This window comes from Meleagris gallopavo, chromosome 16 (assembly GCF_000146605.3).
Source record: "Meleagris gallopavo isolate NT-WF06-2002-E0010 breed Aviagen turkey brand Nicholas breeding stock chromosome 16, Turkey_5.1, whole genome shotgun sequence".
In the NCBI taxonomy this organism is placed as follows: Eukaryota; Metazoa; Chordata; class Aves; order Galliformes; family Phasianidae; genus Meleagris; species Meleagris gallopavo.
The window spans coordinates 8,892,867-8,909,834 of NC_015026.2; the positions used below are offsets into that span (position 1 = coordinate 8,892,867).

The window sequence follows — 16,968 nt, forward strand, 5'->3', positions numbered from 1 at the left end:
AATCTCTAAGCTAGTTCTGTACATTCATACTGGAAAATCTAATATTCTGTGTAACTGTGGTGTCATTGTAGCACTGGGCAACTCATAAATTGTATTCAAGAAATGATTGTAGCTTGGAACTGCTGAATGTCATAACAACTCCATATCCAGCTAGCAGCAATTTAAAATTTATTTTCAAATTTCGGCTCATTCATACAGAAGCTTGTTAATGAAAACATGGGATGCCACAGGAAGGTCTGCATTCAGGAGAAGAGCTTGATTATCCTTTCCAGTAGAGAAAGGGTAGCACAGGTGGGAAGAATTCCCACTTCTGGTCTTTTAAGACTGTTTGGGACAATCATGCCTTCAGGTGGTCATCCTCATAAATACCAGTGTTCCCTCAGTTACATCTTCCATATTAACCAAGGCAATTCACAATGTGAAAAGCCAAATCAGTACCGTGAGTGGAATAGTCACACTGTTCCTTTGTTTTTCTGCTCTTCCTGAAGGCAGTTCCTGCATTGCTGGCTTGAGGTTTTTAAGAGTTTTTAGCTGGCTACTTGGCTTTTGATTTTGTTTTTTTTTGTTTGTTTGTTTGCTTTTGAGAAAGAGTTTTGGGGTTTGGGGTTTTTCTTCCTTTTTTTCTTATTTTTTTTTCCTTTTTTTTTCTTTTTTTTTCTTTAATGCAGAGTGATGGGCAAGATGTGTGGGTGATTCTGCCCATTGGACAAGGTAGTATCAATATGCTGAACCTCCTTCAGTCTTATGCAGAATGACTGAAGATTATTTTTGAAAATAAATTATTCTTTCCGAGTGATTGTGTTTGCATCCGAAATGCAAATTTCATTTCATGTTTTGAAGCAAAAGAGAAGCACAAAAGATAAGAATTCTGGAAGTCTTCCCTTTTCACGTCTAGATCTGTTGCTAGGGGATTGTTATGGCACCACAATTGGAAAATAATTAACTAGGAGTGTAAATAGAGCAGAATTTCTGAGAAATGGATAGGGAAGCTGCCCTTAAATAGAAACTCATTCATGTCTTTCTGTTATTTGTTCCCACTTCTATTTAATGTTCAATCGACAAGATGAAGAAAGGGCGGTGGGTACTGCAGGCTGCTTTTGGCTGAGGGACAGGGCTCTTTTATGACCATATCCCATTTTTGCCTTAATTTGAATTGATATTCCTGCAGGCTTGACTCGTGTTATTTGAGATGATTGGATGGGTGAATTGAATGTGTGAATCTGATAGCAAGCTTTTACTGTCACCAGTTTTGTATGCTGATGTAGGCAGCAGCTGCAGTGCATTTGAGTAGTGCATAGTAGAACTGAACACTGCTCTGCTTAAAGGCTGCGTTTGCTTCTTTTCAGTGTATTTTTGAACATCAGTTGGAAATGAATTTGTGTGGATACACGCTAAGATAAACAATCAAATAAATACTGTTTTATTTTCCTTCCACAAATAGTGACTTGTTTTTCTAGTAGAACATGTTTTAGCATTTACCTGGGGGATCCCTGTCCAGCCAGTTGGTAGAAAAAAGTCTGGGGGTGTCCCTAGCTGCTGGCTGTGATACGCTTTGGTGTAACTGTACCTAAGCTAAGGACATTTATAATAGAGAGGCTTTGTCCATTTCGAATGAAAAAAAAATTCTTCCACTTTGTCCCCAGCGGTTTGAACACTCAGCCAAACTGAGGCGGAAGATCACTACGTATGTCTCATTTCCACTGGAGCTGGACATGACACCATTCATGGCTTCCAGGTATGTGCCAAGTTCTAAATCCCCCAAAGACCTGCCTGGAGCCTTACCAGTTCCGTGCATCATGAACATCCTTGAATCGAGCTTGTAGAGCAGTCTGTATGATGGTACTTCCACTGTAAGCTGCTTCTTGAAATGTATATCTTTCCTAAGCTAATTTTAGATAAACTATTTTGTGTGTCAGAAAGGGCTTAATATTTCAATTTATTTTTTTTTTAATTAACACATTATGTTTTCACTTGCATATTAAACTTGTAGATTCAGATTCATTGTTGCTTCAGACTTTTAAGTTCTGTTCTCTGGTCCCCATGACCTGAGAGCCCACCTAGCTGTCATCTCATGTCCCACTTGGTGCTGTGCAGTCTAGATGTAACCCAGTGCCCAGCTGGACATCTCTGAGTCTATAAAAATCTTTCCTCTCTGTTACGTGCACATGCAAGCCTGGTTTGGTTGGTTGGTTTGTACCTTCAAATATTTTTTTAGGAAGGCTTCAAGAAAAGCACATGGTTCAGGTTGAAACAGGTGTTTCTGATGTGTATTTAAACAAACAGGAAAGCTTCTCCCACCTCCCAAGTGGACATAATGTTTACATTGAACAAAACTATAAAGTTTTTCCTTCCATAAGGAAGAAATTTAATCAGCTCAACTAACTATATTTGTCAGGTATTCCCTTCAAATATACAAGACTGCATTTAGATTTAATTTGTATCTGAAGCAATGCAGAAAGCCCCAAAACATGACATCTCTGAATACAATATCTATTTGATACTGAAATGTTCATAGTAATTTCAGGCTTTTTCCCTGAAGAAAAATAGATCCTTCTTCTAGGAGAGAAAGGAGAGCCCTGAAGCTCTGTTAAATACTGTTATATTAAGAATATATGGTTTGTTCCAGTACATTCTGGAGACTGGGAGACTTTTCTGTTCCTCTATGGTGAATTCTCTATGGATAGAACAGGCTCTGCTGATGAAAGTTATCAAGCATAGTGGAATATAGAGGGGATAATCAGGAGGCATAGCTCAGTAATCTGAATTTCATCGCTTATGAAATCAACAGCATAATCCTATTGCTGCTGTCAAAACACAAAATGAATTTACAAGTCAGAACCAGGATGATTGACCCATCAGAGGATAAGGGATTGATGTAATTAGATATTATAGCAGGTCTAAAATACAAATTGTTTCTTAACCTTTTTTAAAGCTTTTTGGATAGGATGTTTGACGTAAACAGATCTGTATTTGCAGCACCAAAGCCTGGACTGGCAGGAGAAATGGTGCTTCCTATGTAATGCTGCTGCAAGAACAAATAAAGCATCTTTAGCATCCTAATCAGCAGCCCTTCTCTGCTGCTAAGCAGCACTGTGCTTTCGAATTAGGACCTGGATTGAGCAAACAGGCTGTGTCGTGTAAAACCTATTTCCTGGGTTTGGGAAGCCACTGCTTTAAGTGACTGAATTTTTGTGTGTGTGTTTGCAGTAAAGAGAGCAGAATGAACGGGCAGTACCAGCAGCCGACGGATAGTCTAAACAATGATAATAAGTAAGTGGTTCATTCCATGACTCCTACTGTGAAGGGTGTAGTTGGCTTCTAGGAGGAGATACAGCCTGCTGCATGTCTGCAGCACAGAGTGCGTTACCGCGTTTGACAGCACAGTAAGTCTGAAGTGTTGCAAAATAAAGCTTGGTTTGCCATGACTGCATTCCCTTTCGTGGGTTTGTGGCAGCTAATTTACTGATCTGGAGATGGTAACCCCAGTAATTGATCTGTGGACAAAATTAGCAGTTACGGTTCCAATACCCGAAGGGCTGTGTGCTGCCTTTAGATGTTCCTGTTTCTGTTGCACTAACAAAAAGGGCTCTCAGAGGGCTGAAAGTAAGCTCTGATGACTTCAGTAATCAGGCTGGATTCTACTCACAGTAACAAAGTGCCTGATACAGGACTTGCTAAAGAATTTGAGGAGAGTAATTGAAACCAATAGACTTAGCTATATGGAAAAGGAGACTCTAAGACTAACTTTCTTAAAATAAGGTTGCAGGTTCGGTTGCTAACGTTGTGTATTTAAATTCCTCAATGAATTCCTCAGATTTCATTTAGCACTGAAAGTTTCATTAAGAATCTGGAATCATGCAGTAGATTTTAACAAAAACCAACAGTTATCTGGGTCCATCACAGTTGTCACAGAAGCAGGTACCAATCACGTGTGCTCCAAGTGGCCCTAAAGGAATTGACTCATCAGATACATGAAAGAAAACGGAATTGATCACTATTGAGGACTGCACATGACGTAGGTTGAGGAACTTGTTAATGAAGAAGATGAGAAGGTGATTAGGTAACAGCAGAGGTGTCTGAGTTGCTGAGCGTGCTGCGTAGCTGGGAAGTGCTGTTGCAGTCCTAGAATCCTCCATGCAGGGGAGATGAAGGACTCATCTCAGAAGAGGATGACATGGAGACATCTGTGGCTCTGTGGGCACTCAGCTGGAGTAGGAGCCGTGCTGCAGCACTGCTGCCAAAAGAGCTCTGTAGATTTTGAAGATAAGTAGGACAGCATCAAGGAGATTAGCGAGCTTATTTTACCGTTGGGCGCTGTGTTTGTTTGTAGGTTGGAGGGATAGCATTGTAAGAAAAAGGTAAAGATTGGAGAACGTTCCAGAAAGAGCCACAAGGGAGCAAAATCTTAGAGCAAAGAAGTTAAAGGCAGCCTGATCAGTGTGCCAGTACCTTTCTTTGAGACGTACGTCTGCTGGTTTTCAGGCCAGCAAACAAATGCACAGGAGTATCTAGAAGGTGGAAGTAGAGGCTGAATATAATATAATATCTGATATTTCAAAATAGGTGCAGACTTTTCCAAAGTAAGGATAATAATTAATCAGTGTAGCAATTTATCACTGGAAATATCTGAAGGTTGGCAAAACTGAAGACTACCTCCTCTCGTACCCCTCGAGTGTTTTTTTTGGCTCACTTAAGTAGTTCAGTAGAAGAAAGTAGGTGACTAAATAGTGGTCCTCTGTGGGGATGCATCAACTTTCATGTATTTTAGAAGAAAAATTTCAGTAGCTTGTATTGGTGAAGCTGATGGCTGTCATCAGAAGGGAATGCTGCAGTAGGAGCAGGAAGAAAAACGTTCCCTTTCCCTGGGCAGAGATAGCCTCTTCCCAGTTAACATTAAGAGCTGGTGTTTTATTGATGGATCTGATCTTTACTACTGTATGTATTTATGAATGTAAACTTTTCCCTCTTTAAAATGTCAGTTATTTTTGTCCCTTTGATCCTTGTATTGACTGACTCTTTTCTGTTCCAGGTATTCCTTGTTTGCAGTAGTTAATCACCAGGGAACCTTGGAGAGTGGGCACTATACCAGCTTCATCCGGCAGCACAAGGACCAGTGGTTCAAGTGTGATGATGCCATTATCACCAAGGCTAGCATTAAGGATGTACTAGACAGTGAAGGGTAAGTGAACTGTGTGCAGTTTGTGGTGCCACAGTGTAAGAAGGACATAAAACTATCAGAGAGCCCAAAGGAATTGGCCTTGATCCTTGTGAGTCCCTTCCCTTCCAACTCAGGATATTCTGTGATTTGATGGTCTGAGGGAATCACTGGGGATTGGGATATATTTCAAGAATAAGGTTAACTTAAAAAGTAAAGTCTTCATTTTGGCATTTTCAACCATGGGCTTGCTACAGGAGAGATAAGCCTGTTTGGGCTTTGTTTTAATTATTCATGACATTTATGTTAATTCCTGCAGACACAGATGTTCAGCTTGCAATTTTTTAGACAGATTTTCCTGTTTTCCTTTTCTGAACTTCAACTGGGAAGTTAAAAAAAAAAAAAGTACTCCTGTGATATCTGAATTTTGCTTTAGTCAAATCCTGTAATGTTAACTTACACTCTGAGGTCAGCAGAAGAAATAAGTTTGTCTTTATTGAATAACGAGGGGCTAGCTTTGTCCCTGAGATGGGCTGCATCTCTGGAGGGAGCTGCCGCAGGCAGTGAGAAGAGGATCTACAACACAACCACTGCACATCTGGCTCATTGTGAGCTGGTTTGGTCTCTGATCCGTTTCCCCTGTTCAGATGAGGGCTGGCACCGAGTAGACCTGCGCTGTGCAAAGGGAGCTGCGTAGGACTGGACACAGAGCAGCACTAATTGGAAAGTCCACAAATTGCTTTGAAGCATTTCAGGCGAGTTGTGCAGTGAGCCCGTCAGCGTCTGGTGTGCAAAGAGAGCACAGAGATCAGTGTGCTACCTGTTAGCATACCTGCCTGAGGGCTGTGTTCTGTTATGTAGCAGTACACGTACACTAATTAAGGATGGGAAGAATTCTGTCCTGCTACAGCACCAGATTTGAGTACAGATTGAGACATACATGAGTCATGTTTGGTTGGGACACGTGAGTTTTCACCCACATGCCTGGTTCTTTCTTTGTCAGATAAATGGCAGACGGTTTGTGATATTGTAATGTCTGATGCTATGGTTATGGGAGTCTAAAGGAACAGTTGCATCTTAAAGCACCGCAGTTACGTGTTGTGCCATGATGTGGTAGATGGATGAGCATCAACACTCCCATCTTCCAGAGCTTCCAGGTTCTCAAGTTCAGGTTCAAACAGCACGAGGGTTTGACTTCCTTTCCTGAGTCACTGGTGGAATTGTCTCAGCTGCCTTCTCCTGAGGGGAGCTGCCGTATCCCTGGAATTGCTCCAATTTGAAAAGAACAACAACATTAATAGCTCTCATTTTTTACAGCTGCATCCATGGAAATACTGATCTGCTACGATGTGCTGCACAAAGCTGAAACTGTACCTCTGCTTTCTTGCAGATATTTGCTGTTCTATCACAAACAGTTCCTGGAGTATGAATAGCCTTATCCAGCAGCTTGTCAGATATAAACAAGGAAGAAAATAAGCAAGCCTTCTGAATCGACACACAAACCTACCTGAAATAAAAGACCCATTAAAAAACAACTAGCACTGAGCTGTAACAGGACCTACTTGACACTGGCTCCAAGCCTGGCGGAGTGAGAAATGAACAATGTCCAACGTGTATGCGGTCCCGCAAGGACAGAAAGGGGGAAAAAGGAGGCTGCAGTCAGTCACTTATCAGAGGAAATACACAATGACAGGAATGCTCTGGGTGGGGGAAATGGGAGCAGAGGAGTCCGGGCACTGGTACATCTCCTATGTTCCTCCAAAACGTGTGTGGGAAGGCGAGGGGGTGTACTCTCATCTCCATAAAGCATCTTCTCCATTGGTGCTTCAGCTCCAACGACCAATCATATAACAGTTAAAATTAAAAAAAAAAAATCCAAGCCCATTTTTTATGCATATGGATCTGAAAGCAGTAGAGTGGAGGAGGAGGGAATGACACAACTAAAGGACTTTGCAAGTATCTTTTTATTTGTGAATTTTAGTTATTAAATAAATACAGTATGAAACTATTAGGCTCTTTTTTTTCCACCAACAAAAGAAATCCTGAATTGTGGAACTGAAGCTGCAGTACAGACAGGTTTCCAAGCATGCCTGCTTGCACAGGTAATGTTCAATGCCATCGGACTGCTCATCCAAAGCATCAGCACAGATTCATTTCTGTTTGAGCCCTTTGTTTTGTTTTCTATAAATAGCTATTTTCTTAATTTTTTTCCTTTTATTCCCTTTTTTTTTTTTCCACAAGAATGAAATTCATAAATGCAACCATCAGTAAAATGACTGAATTGGTGTGTTTATACTGTAAGAGTGGTCTGGGTTCTTTTTTTTAAAACGTTGTGGATGCTTGAATTTCTCAAAATCACTTGTTTTGTTATTGCTGGTTTTGGTTGATGCGTTTTTGGTTTTGTTTTTGTTTTTTTTCCCTGTTGCTTTCCAAAGGCGTATATCTGTGTGATACTTGAAAGAGGCTCGGTATTGACAAATGTACCATCTGTTGGAAATGGTTGCTGCTGGGGGCAGCAGTGAGCGATAGATCTGCTGCTATTGAGCACTTCTGCAGTGCACTGGGTTTTTAAGTAAACAACACGTTTTCCTGGTATGTGCTAGGCTGGTATTGGTTCCTTGTACCCTCCCACACCTATTAACTCCTCGCGTGCTCTTCTCTTTGCAGCCTCCCTGTCTGTGCCCTTAGCTCATAGCAGCTGGTGCACCAGCTTGCTTTTGCTTTGTCACAAATGCAGTTTCGTTCCTTTTCTCTCCCGTTTAAAGCAGCTCGTTGGCCCGTCTGGATAGCAGCAGTGACTGCTGCTGTGCTCTGCCTTGCTCCCAGGAGGCCGGGCTGCGGATTGAATTGCAGCCCATGAGAGAAACCATTCAGAACGCAGAGCTAAAAAGAGCAAAAATAGCACTGCTCTTTCTTCCTTACGGAGCCTGGAGAGAGAGAGCTGTACTGAGGGTTCGGCATTGGTCCGTTGGTGTAAGGCCCCCCGAAACAGGCCTGAGCCCTGTGCGTGTATCCAAGCGGCCAATGCTGGGCTTAAGTGCAGCAGTTACAAACGTGGATGCGTTTCATCTCTTAGATCTGGTGCTCCAGAAATGGCTGTGGGTGTCCGACTGCGTGAGGGCTGCAGGGCGGGCAGCAGAGCAGCGGGCATCGGAGGAGAATCAGTGAAGCCCACTCTGTTTTTTGCAGTGAGCATCTGACCAGAGAGCAGCTACACAAAAGGATGGTGGGACTGCACCTGAGCTGTGCGCAGACCGGGGAGCACGAGGTGCTTCGGTACAGCGCGAGGTCGCTGCGACAGCTTGCAGGAGGGCAGGGAGAAGCAGCCGCTCCTTGGAGCTCCCTGAACAGCAGCACAGCGAGCAGCCCGTGTGCGAGCACTGATCGCTACGGCAGCGATGGCGTGTGCTGCTTTCGTAACCCATCTCCCGTCGGCACGCTCGAAATAACGTCGGGTTGTAATAAGATGTAACCCGGGTGCTCTTGTCACCGATGAAAAATGGCTGGAGAAATGCAGATGAATGGTGCAACCCGCAGCACGGGGGGGCCTCCCTCCCTCCCTGAGCTGGGCACGGCACCGTGCAGATGCTCGGCGACGTTTTCTGCCGCCTTTTAATAATGCAGCAAGCTTGCAGAGGGAGCCGAGGAGCAGCCCTTCATTATTCCCGTGGCTGCAGCCGCATCCCCGCCTGCTCCCGCTGCCGGAGGAGCAGTGCCACCGCGCGGCTGTGCCCGTGCTGCTTTCTCTGTCGTGCCGGGCTCACGGGCTCTCCGTCCACCCTTTAGAAACAGACTGTGTGGGAAAAAGGCCCGCTATCTAAACCGGCCTGATTTCCCCACCCCCACCCCCCCAACCTCTCTCAGCTGTTGGGAGCTCTGCACTGTCGCAGGTGGCTTTCAGTGGGAGATGGGGAGTGAAGGAGGTTTCAGGGCTCTGTTTTGGTTTCGGGAGCACAACTCCTCTGTATTAAATGCTGTTCTCTCTCCCCAAGTCCCTCTTTGGGTTGTACCCTTCTGCTTCCAGCAGTAAATCAGCACGGGTTGTTGGGGAAGCAGAGAGCATTTTCCTCCTCGATAAAAATGGAAGAACAGCCGCTGCTGTACAAGCAGCACAACCCCTCCTCATGGCTCTCCCAAACACAGCCTTTGCCTCAAACACTGAGGAGCAGCCACAGGGCTTTTTCACTACAGAACGGGGAGGCTCCTCTGCAGAGCTCTGAACACCACCTTTAGGAGCACGCTGGCCACGCAGCACGGTGCTGCTGGGCTGATCCCGCATTGCCCCCGACTGCTGCCCACTGCTGCAGCCGTCGGCCCTGCTGTGGCATTGGGGCTGAATGCTTTGTGCTGAGGTGAGGTTTGTATCAGCACAGAAAGCTCACTCTGTTACAGAGAAGCAGCAGAAGAGATGAGTGAAAGCTAAGATTGCTGCTAACGCTGACGCGTATCTCCTGCTCGCACGCAGCAATGGCTCCGTGCGGCACAAAGCCAGCTGGAACAAGGCTGTCAGTGGGATGTTTTCTCGTTGCTAGAGGGCAGCTTTCCATGCTGGTAGTAACTAATAAAAACTGGAGCAAAAGCAGCATTGTGAGGAGCTGCTTCAACCCGCATGGGATGCTCTGGCTCAGAGTCAGTGCCTGTAATTCCCACTTGGTGCCAGGGTTTGACTGCCGGCCCCACTTAACAGCGCCCTGTTGATAGAGGAATGTTGCCAATGTGGTGGCAATCCATTGATTTCTCCCAGTTCTCCAGCATCTAACTGCTCTATCTAGGAGCCTGCATATATTCTTACTGCGGATTTGACCAAGTTGCTCCCTGTTACTTTTGCTGATAACTGTATTTATATTTCCAGGTGGGGAGGCCACGTCTGATGGTGAGGAATGTTCCCCTCCTGCTTATCAGGGCTGGAAGGAAGGAGCTGGCTGTGGGTGTGTGCGTTCCCCGCTTCCTGGGGCACAGATGGCTCGGGGGCTGCTGCCCTCATCCATCGAGCTGGGGCTGGAGGAGAGTTGGGAGAGGAGGCTGGGGGCTGAGCACCAGCTGAGGGTCAAAGAGGGGAAGCTGAAGTGGCTCAGAGTCTGAGCAGTGCTCAATATGGGGAGTGAGGAGCTCACCACGAGTGGGGACAGAGGAGCTTTGGGTCAGTGAAAAGGATGTGAGGGGCTGATGGAGGCAGAGCAAGAGCTGAGGCTGAGTGCTAACACAGGCAGAGGTGCTGTGCAAGGTTGGAAGGGAGCTGGGGGCTGAGGAAGGCTTTAGTTTGAACAGAAAAGGCTGAAGGATTGAGGGGGGAGGGAACCAAGGAAGAATTGAGAATGGATAAGAGTAGAGGCAGAGCTGAGGCTGAGCGAGAGCAGAGGCTACAGGGGTTGGTGGGAGGCTGAGGTGGGTTTGGGGCTGTGGAAGTAGCACGTCTATCAGGGTGGGAGGACCAGGCTGTAAATGCAGCACCGCACAGATCTCATCCCACCCTCAAAAAGGAGGAGACCGAGAAGGGCCGCGTTGGTTCCTGGAGATGGACTCAAGCTTTGCCCTGCTTACCAGCCACGAGGCAAAGAGAGGCTGTCAGTGCACCTTCAGCCTCCTATTGCTCATTCCACTTATGATGGGTTCCTCGTGGCCCTGGTGCTCGTGTGCTCTGTGGGTGCATCGCAGCAGCAGCTGTGCTGTGCTCACCCTGGTGCTGCCTGCCTGCTTTAGTGGTGAGACGATGTGAAAGAAATGCATAGCAGGGCAGGGAAGGACTGTATCTGCTCATGGTTTCTCCAGCTGTTTATTTTCTCATCATCAATTCATGCATCTGATGACACTCCCATGTATTCTTTCAAGTCTCAAGCTCTGGTCTGAGAAACTCAAGGCCTTGAATCTCCTCTTGAGAGTCATTCCTCACCAAGCAAAAGCCCCACACCCTCCTTTAGTGAGAACTTAAAGTTACACGCACTGAACCCACAGTTTTCCATAGCAGCTTTCAAGCATCACCGTTCCCAGCTCTGTCAGGCAGCCCCACCAGCAGCAGACTAAAACTTGGAGCACTTCAGAAACTTCTCAGCCTGGGATGGCTTTTCACATCAGAACTCTATTCCAGCAGTGACGCCGGTGCCCAGCACAGCTCCTCTCCTCTTGTATGTGAAGAAAGCTCAGTTAAAGGTGGAAGATGAGAGTGTGTCAGAAGCAACGGCCGTGCAGCGATTCCTTTGGCGGAGGCAAAGTGGTGCTGATGGAGGAGCTGGGATGAGCAGCCCTGTGGGATGTCAGCCCCAACTACGGGATGCACAGAGGTGCTCACAGAGATCGGGCAGGAGGATGGAGTCACTGCTAACCGGGAATTCGGGTGAGTGGAAGAGAACAGTCCGCGGCCTGCAGCCCTTGTGCAGAGGCTGTGCTTTGTCCGCCCATCCTGGTGGAAGTGGGTGCTGGAGGCAGAGGGTGAAGCAGCTGTGGTCCAGCAGCACGGGGAGCAGCCCTCCTTTCCAGCCCCGTTCAGGAGCGCTCCCCGCAGTCACACCATGGGCGTCTTCTCTTGTGAAGGGGAGCATATGATTTTGAAGCGGCCATCGTTGGGGCTGGGGATCGCCCCGGCACTGCCCATGCTGCATATCCCAGCGTGAGAGGCAGCAGCTCGTTCCCCTGCATGGCAGGAGGGGCTGTGGCACGCTTTGGTCTCCTGCACAGCGGAGCCGTGGCCGGGGAAGCAGAAGCCACAGGTTTCCACTGGCTCTGAGACTTTGCTGCCCGTGGATCCTTCACCGACGCTGCCTGCTTCCACCAGGTGATCTGCAGATAGAGCCATGAAACACTGCAGAGCTGCACCACAGCCTGCAAGGAGGCAGTGCTGGAATTGCAGAGTGTAACTACATGCACTGCTGCTGTGCTTGAAATGCGTCGGCCGTGTGTGTCCAGCTGCCCCAAGAGCAGAGGGGTAAATGGGGAAGTGCCTAGGGCAGGAAGGCTGCAGGTGTAGGCTAAAGCAGCTGTCACATTTATAGTGTTACATGTCAGTTGTCTTTTAAGTGCTCCTTTTGCACCGTGTGCAAATGCAGTGGTGCAGTGCTGTACAAGACACAGGGGCTGCTGGCTCGAGGGCCACACAGCGCTGCATGGGCTGGTGAAGTGCTCTGCTCTGTTACCTGAGCTCTGACAACCAAGGTTGAGCACAGGGTATTCAAAAGCAGACGGTAAATCCCTTTTCACCTCTCAGCTGCCCTTAAAAGCAAAGGCTGAAGAACACAGCATCCTCAGAGTCCTGCTCCTTCCCAGGCTGTGTGGCCCATTGCTGGGTTTGTTCCCTCCCAGCCCTGTGCACATAGTGGCTCTGCTTTCAGGTGACAGCCACCCCCGGCTGCCCGTCCCCTCCCAGTGCCCCCAGCACTCACCTTTGGCGGGGTCCTCCCGGCAGTGGCAGGTCCCGGTGCTGGCCTGGCAGGAGCCCACCTCCCCCTTTCTCCGCAGGTGTGTCCAGCCCAGCACCAGGGAGCAGACGAGGGCACAGAGGCAGAGCCCCAGCAGAAGGTACACCACCAGCCACGGCTCCTGTTCCACACACAGCTTCTGTTCCAGTGCAGCTGCGGGAGGTGATGCTGAGATCAGGGCAGCTGGCGGGGAGCGGCTGGCGAGCAGAGATCCTGCGGGGCAGACAGAGAGCAGAGGGCAGAGAGGCACAGAGCAGTGGGTGCCCCATCCCTGGAGGTGCCCGATGCCACGGAGGGGCCCTGAGCGGCCGGAGCTGGGGGGGGCAGCCAGCCCATAGCAGGGGTGGGGCCGCGTGGTCCCTTCCAACCCAACCGTTCTCTGATCTTTAGGGACCACCTTTCCAACCCAAGTCATCCTATGATTCTCTGATCTTTAAGCTTTCTTCCAATCCAAAGCATTCTCAGATTCTGTGAAACCTTTCTGCTGTGTTGCTCACGCTATCAGCTTTCTGACAGGGAGAGGATGCTAACAGCGTTCATGAACTCTGCTTGGGGAGAAGCTGGAAGCGGCCCTGCAGCTTGCATTTCTCGGGGCTGGCAAAGGAGATCTTCTCAACCCCAGTGCAGGACTTGCAGCTCACCCAGGTGGGAAATGCAACAGCTGCATGGACTGCAGCCACACCCTCTATCAGGACAAAGGAGCTGTGCTTGCTGCCTCTTCCTGAGCTTCCATCCCATAAATTTACACCTCTTCCACCCCTCATCCCCCAGCTTACCTCCACATGCTGCATCGCACTGCTTGGGGTGCTGCCCACACAATGTGCTGCAGTTGATGCATTTTTTCACCAGCTCGTCATAGTAGAAGCCAGCTCTCCTGTTACAGACTGCAGACTCTGCAGGAAGGGAAGGAGAGGAGCAGAGCTCACTGTGAGCACATCCATGGCCCACTGGGGAGGGATGGGGCCACGCACGTGGGTTTGTATGCAGGGTTTGGGGGCAGTGTGCCTCTGCTCCCCTCCCCTGCCATGCAGAGCTCACAGTGCAGCTTTGCACACCTCCTGCTTGAGTTTCTCATTACACACGTAAGCTGCACCTGATGAGTCCCCACCTGATGTGTCCCTTCATTAGGTGACAGCTGTGGGTTATTGGTGTTAATGCAGCTCCAGAAAGGCTCCATCAGACCCCAGGATGGAGCAGAGCAGGGACATCACAGAATTGGGATTGGAAGGGCCCTATCCCCTTGACTGCTGCCCTTTAGATATTGGTCAGCACTGATCAGATCCCTCTCAGCCTTCACAGCCTAGGGCTCTCAGCCTTTCCCATCAGGAGGTGCTCCAGGCCCCCACCACCTCTGCAGCCCTCTGCTGGGCTCTCTCCAGCCATTCCCTGTCTGCCTGGGGCTGAGATCCCAGCCTTGGGCTGCAGATACGGCCTCTCCAGGGCAAAGCAGAGGGGAGGAGCACCTCCCTCACCTGCTGGCCTCAATGCAGTGCACTGCAGGGAACCACTGGTCTTCTGGGCCACCAGGGCACCTTTCTGGCACACAGCTGGTTGTTGGTTAACCATTGGTCACCCTGCTGGCCCCAGAGACAATCAGCTCTTCTCTGCAGAGCCCTTCCCAGCAGCTCAGCCCCAACCTGTACTGACGTGTGCGGTTATCCCTCCCCGGGTTACAGGGCTCAGCACTTGCCCTCGTTGAACCTCCCGGGGTTCCACTCTGCCCAACTCTCCAGCACACGATGACACGGACAACTCTCTGTCGTACTGCACCGAGCTGCTGCCAGAGCCCACTGCTGTGCTCCCCAGCACTTTGGGGTTGCAATTCAACGCCCCACTCACCGCACAGCGCCGTGCACCTCCGTACAGCCGAGCGCCCGCACATGAGGCTGCAGGGGATGCAGGTGCACAGGAGGCTGTCCCAGTACTGCTGGTTGGTGCAGTTGTTCATGGCGGTTTTTCCCAGGCACGTCCCATCCATGGCTGTGAGAGGTGAGGGAAATGTGTGCGGGGTCGGTGCGCTCTGCGCTGAGACCTGTGCAGGGGGACAGCCGTAGTGACCATCAGTACCAACTGCTGAACTGTAAGTCTAGAACGTTCTGAATTCCTCTGTGGCCCCGGGGCTGCTCCTGCCGCCCTGCACGTAATTTCTGACATCTGACTTTGGTGTCTCAGCATCATACCGAAACCCACTTCTGATGTGTCGCATTTTCCTAAGCAGCAGAAAGAACGGCGTCCCTCGGGAGCAGCTCTCAGCAGCACATGGGGGCCCCGAAAATGGGAGTGCTTCTGCTGTTCCCCTCTCTATGGCTGTGCTCGGGGTTGGGGAGAGCAAAGGGATGAGATGCTGGTGGAGACATTGGTGGAGCAGCAGAAAAGCTCGGGACGGATGAAAATTTAAAGGATCCTGTCTCTGTAAGGGTTTCATTCTTAGCAGCCGTTTGCTGATGTGGGCACCCACATCCCACTGTGGAGCCACAGCTGTTTCCTGTGGGTCGGCTGCTCTGGATATGGGGAGCTGAAATGTTTGAGGCTCTGAAATGCAGCGCTGAAATCTGCGCAGTACCTCAGCCGGGGCTGCTGCCTTCATGGAGACACAGTTTGATTTCAGTATAGAAATACCCCTGTGCTCCAGGAGGGGTCTGTGTCTCTGCAGTAAGATACAGCCCCTGTAGTCCCAGTTGTTCCATCCACATTGCTATGAGCTGGCTGATGGCAATGTCTGCAGTGCAGCGTGGCTCAGGCCTGCACTCTCCTCCAATGCACATTCAGGACTTTTTGTCCCCCAAGAGATGTCTCCCATGGATGGAGACGAGCTGAGCGCCGTCCTGCAAAGCCAGGCCATGCATCCCCCTGCACCCACCCAGGGCCCAGCACCCAACCTCCATCCAAAGCATCATGCGACCATTCCAGCCCCACAGCACCAAGCATCCCCACTGCCCCACGGTGCTCCCCTCTCCCTTCCAGCCCCTACAAATGCAGCCCCCAGGCCAGCAGCCCCACCCGAGGGTAACTCACACTCAGCTCTCCTGTGGTGCCTATTGTCTCCTGGCTGCTGCCATCGTGCTGCCAGCTCCAGCCCTGCGCACTACTCTGCAGGTTTATAATTAGAGGTAGATTTGATTAATGCCTGGGCCATGTGTTTCCTGGGGCTTCCCCTTATCCCTTCGATGCAAATTGGCCACGCGCACAGCGCAGTGCATTGGCTCCTTGAGCTGCTGGGGGCTCAGGGATGGGGGGCAGGCACTGTCACCAGACACAAAATGGGGATGTCCTGGTCCTGGTCCTCGCAGCAGGGAGAGGTCCTGCGTGGGGAATGCAGATCTGCAGCCCTGGCATCACTTATCTCCATGGGAGCTCTTTCACCTGAGGGAACGGTGCAGAACTGTGCCAGAGGACGATAGGCATGGAACAGCTCCCAGGGCGGTGGGCTCAGCCCCACATTGCTGGAGCTCAGGGGGCATCAGGGCCCTGCTCTCAGACGTCAGGTTTAGGTTTGGGTGGTGCTGTGTGGAGCAGGAGTTGGACTCTATTATTCCCTTCCAACTCGGGATGTTCTGTGATTCCACAGTTGTTCTGCTGAGCAAAACGGACACTCTGGGGTGGGCCAGCTGGCACTGTGTTATTGCTTCCCCAAGCTTTGCAGAGGAAAGGAGCAGCAATGTGAGCACGGGGCTGTGCAGCCAGAAGGATGGCACAATGCACAGTGCAGGTGGGGAGGAGTGATTTCCCACTCAGGGGTACCCCCACACTCCATGGGGTCTCTTTAGAAACAGCAAACCGGGCTGGGCAGCTGCTCTTTTCCTCTTTTTCTATTGATGGAACGTTGATTTCTGCCAGTTTCTCCCCGTTTCCCACAGCACTGCAGCACGCGGCGGTGACTCAGCTCAGCCCGGGGGATGGTTCTGCAGAAGCAGCAGCTGGAGGGGAAGGAAGGAGCGATACCTGCTACTTTCTATAAACATCAGTGGGGCAGCATCAAGGGTTTTCCGTTCAGCACAAAAACTCCTGCCCTGTGTGAGTGGGGCCGTGAGCTGGTGGGGCTGGTGTTGGTAGGATGGAGCTCATCGCCCATGGCAGAGAACGGAGCAGGGGACAGGATGGGCATCCCTGCTGCAGGAGTTCCCATGGATCTACTGCTCTGACTCGAAAGCAAAATCTCACTCAATGGGCTGCGTTCCCCACCATGGGATATCGGAGGTGAATCTGCTCAAAGAGGAGAGCAGCCCAGCACCCCATGGCTGCGTGCAGCCCGCAGCAATGCTGCAGCAGGGAAGCTGTGCACGTATCACAGCTCTGCACGTGTGGCTGGTGGTCAGAGTTATGGTCAGGGTGAAAGATGTAGGAGGGAAGCAGAGGCACACCTGGGAGAGGGTAGCTGCATGGCTGAAATGATGCTATGGAGCC

General features: G+C 49.7%; 2 protein-coding genes across 2 annotated transcripts in view; one reads left to right on the forward strand and one right to left on the reverse strand.

Moving 5' to 3' along the window:
* The window catches only part of LOC100542757 (ubiquitin carboxyl-terminal hydrolase 22-A), a gene marked incomplete at its 5' end in the record, with an annotated part of 42,031 nt that extends 34,575 nt beyond the window's left edge, over positions 1–7,456 (forward strand). Inside the window, 4 exons of the mRNA XM_010719591.3 lie at positions 1,644–1,735; positions 3,208–3,270; positions 5,030–5,179; positions 6,546–7,456. Coding sequence (XP_010717893.1) covers positions 1,644–1,735; positions 3,208–3,270; positions 5,030–5,179; positions 6,546–6,588 — 348 coding nt within the window. The remainder of the gene's footprint in view (positions 1–1,643; positions 1,736–3,207; positions 3,271–5,029; positions 5,180–6,545) is intronic.
* Positions 7,457–7,604: 148 nt separating this feature from the next.
* On the reverse strand, positions 7,605–15,684 carry TNFRSF13B (TNF receptor superfamily member 13B). The gene is made up of 5 exons (XM_003210606.4): positions 15,580–15,684; positions 14,404–14,596; positions 13,341–13,457; positions 12,529–12,777; positions 7,605–11,929 (listed from the first exon to the last, which is right to left on the reverse strand). Exons 2-5 carry the CDS (start codon positions 14,540–14,542, stop codon positions 11,655–11,657), a joined length of 780 nt encoding a protein of 259 aa, XP_003210654.1. The 5' UTR covers positions 14,543–14,596; positions 15,580–15,684; the 3' UTR covers positions 7,605–11,654.
* Between the last annotated feature and the right edge of the window lie 1,284 nt (positions 15,685–16,968).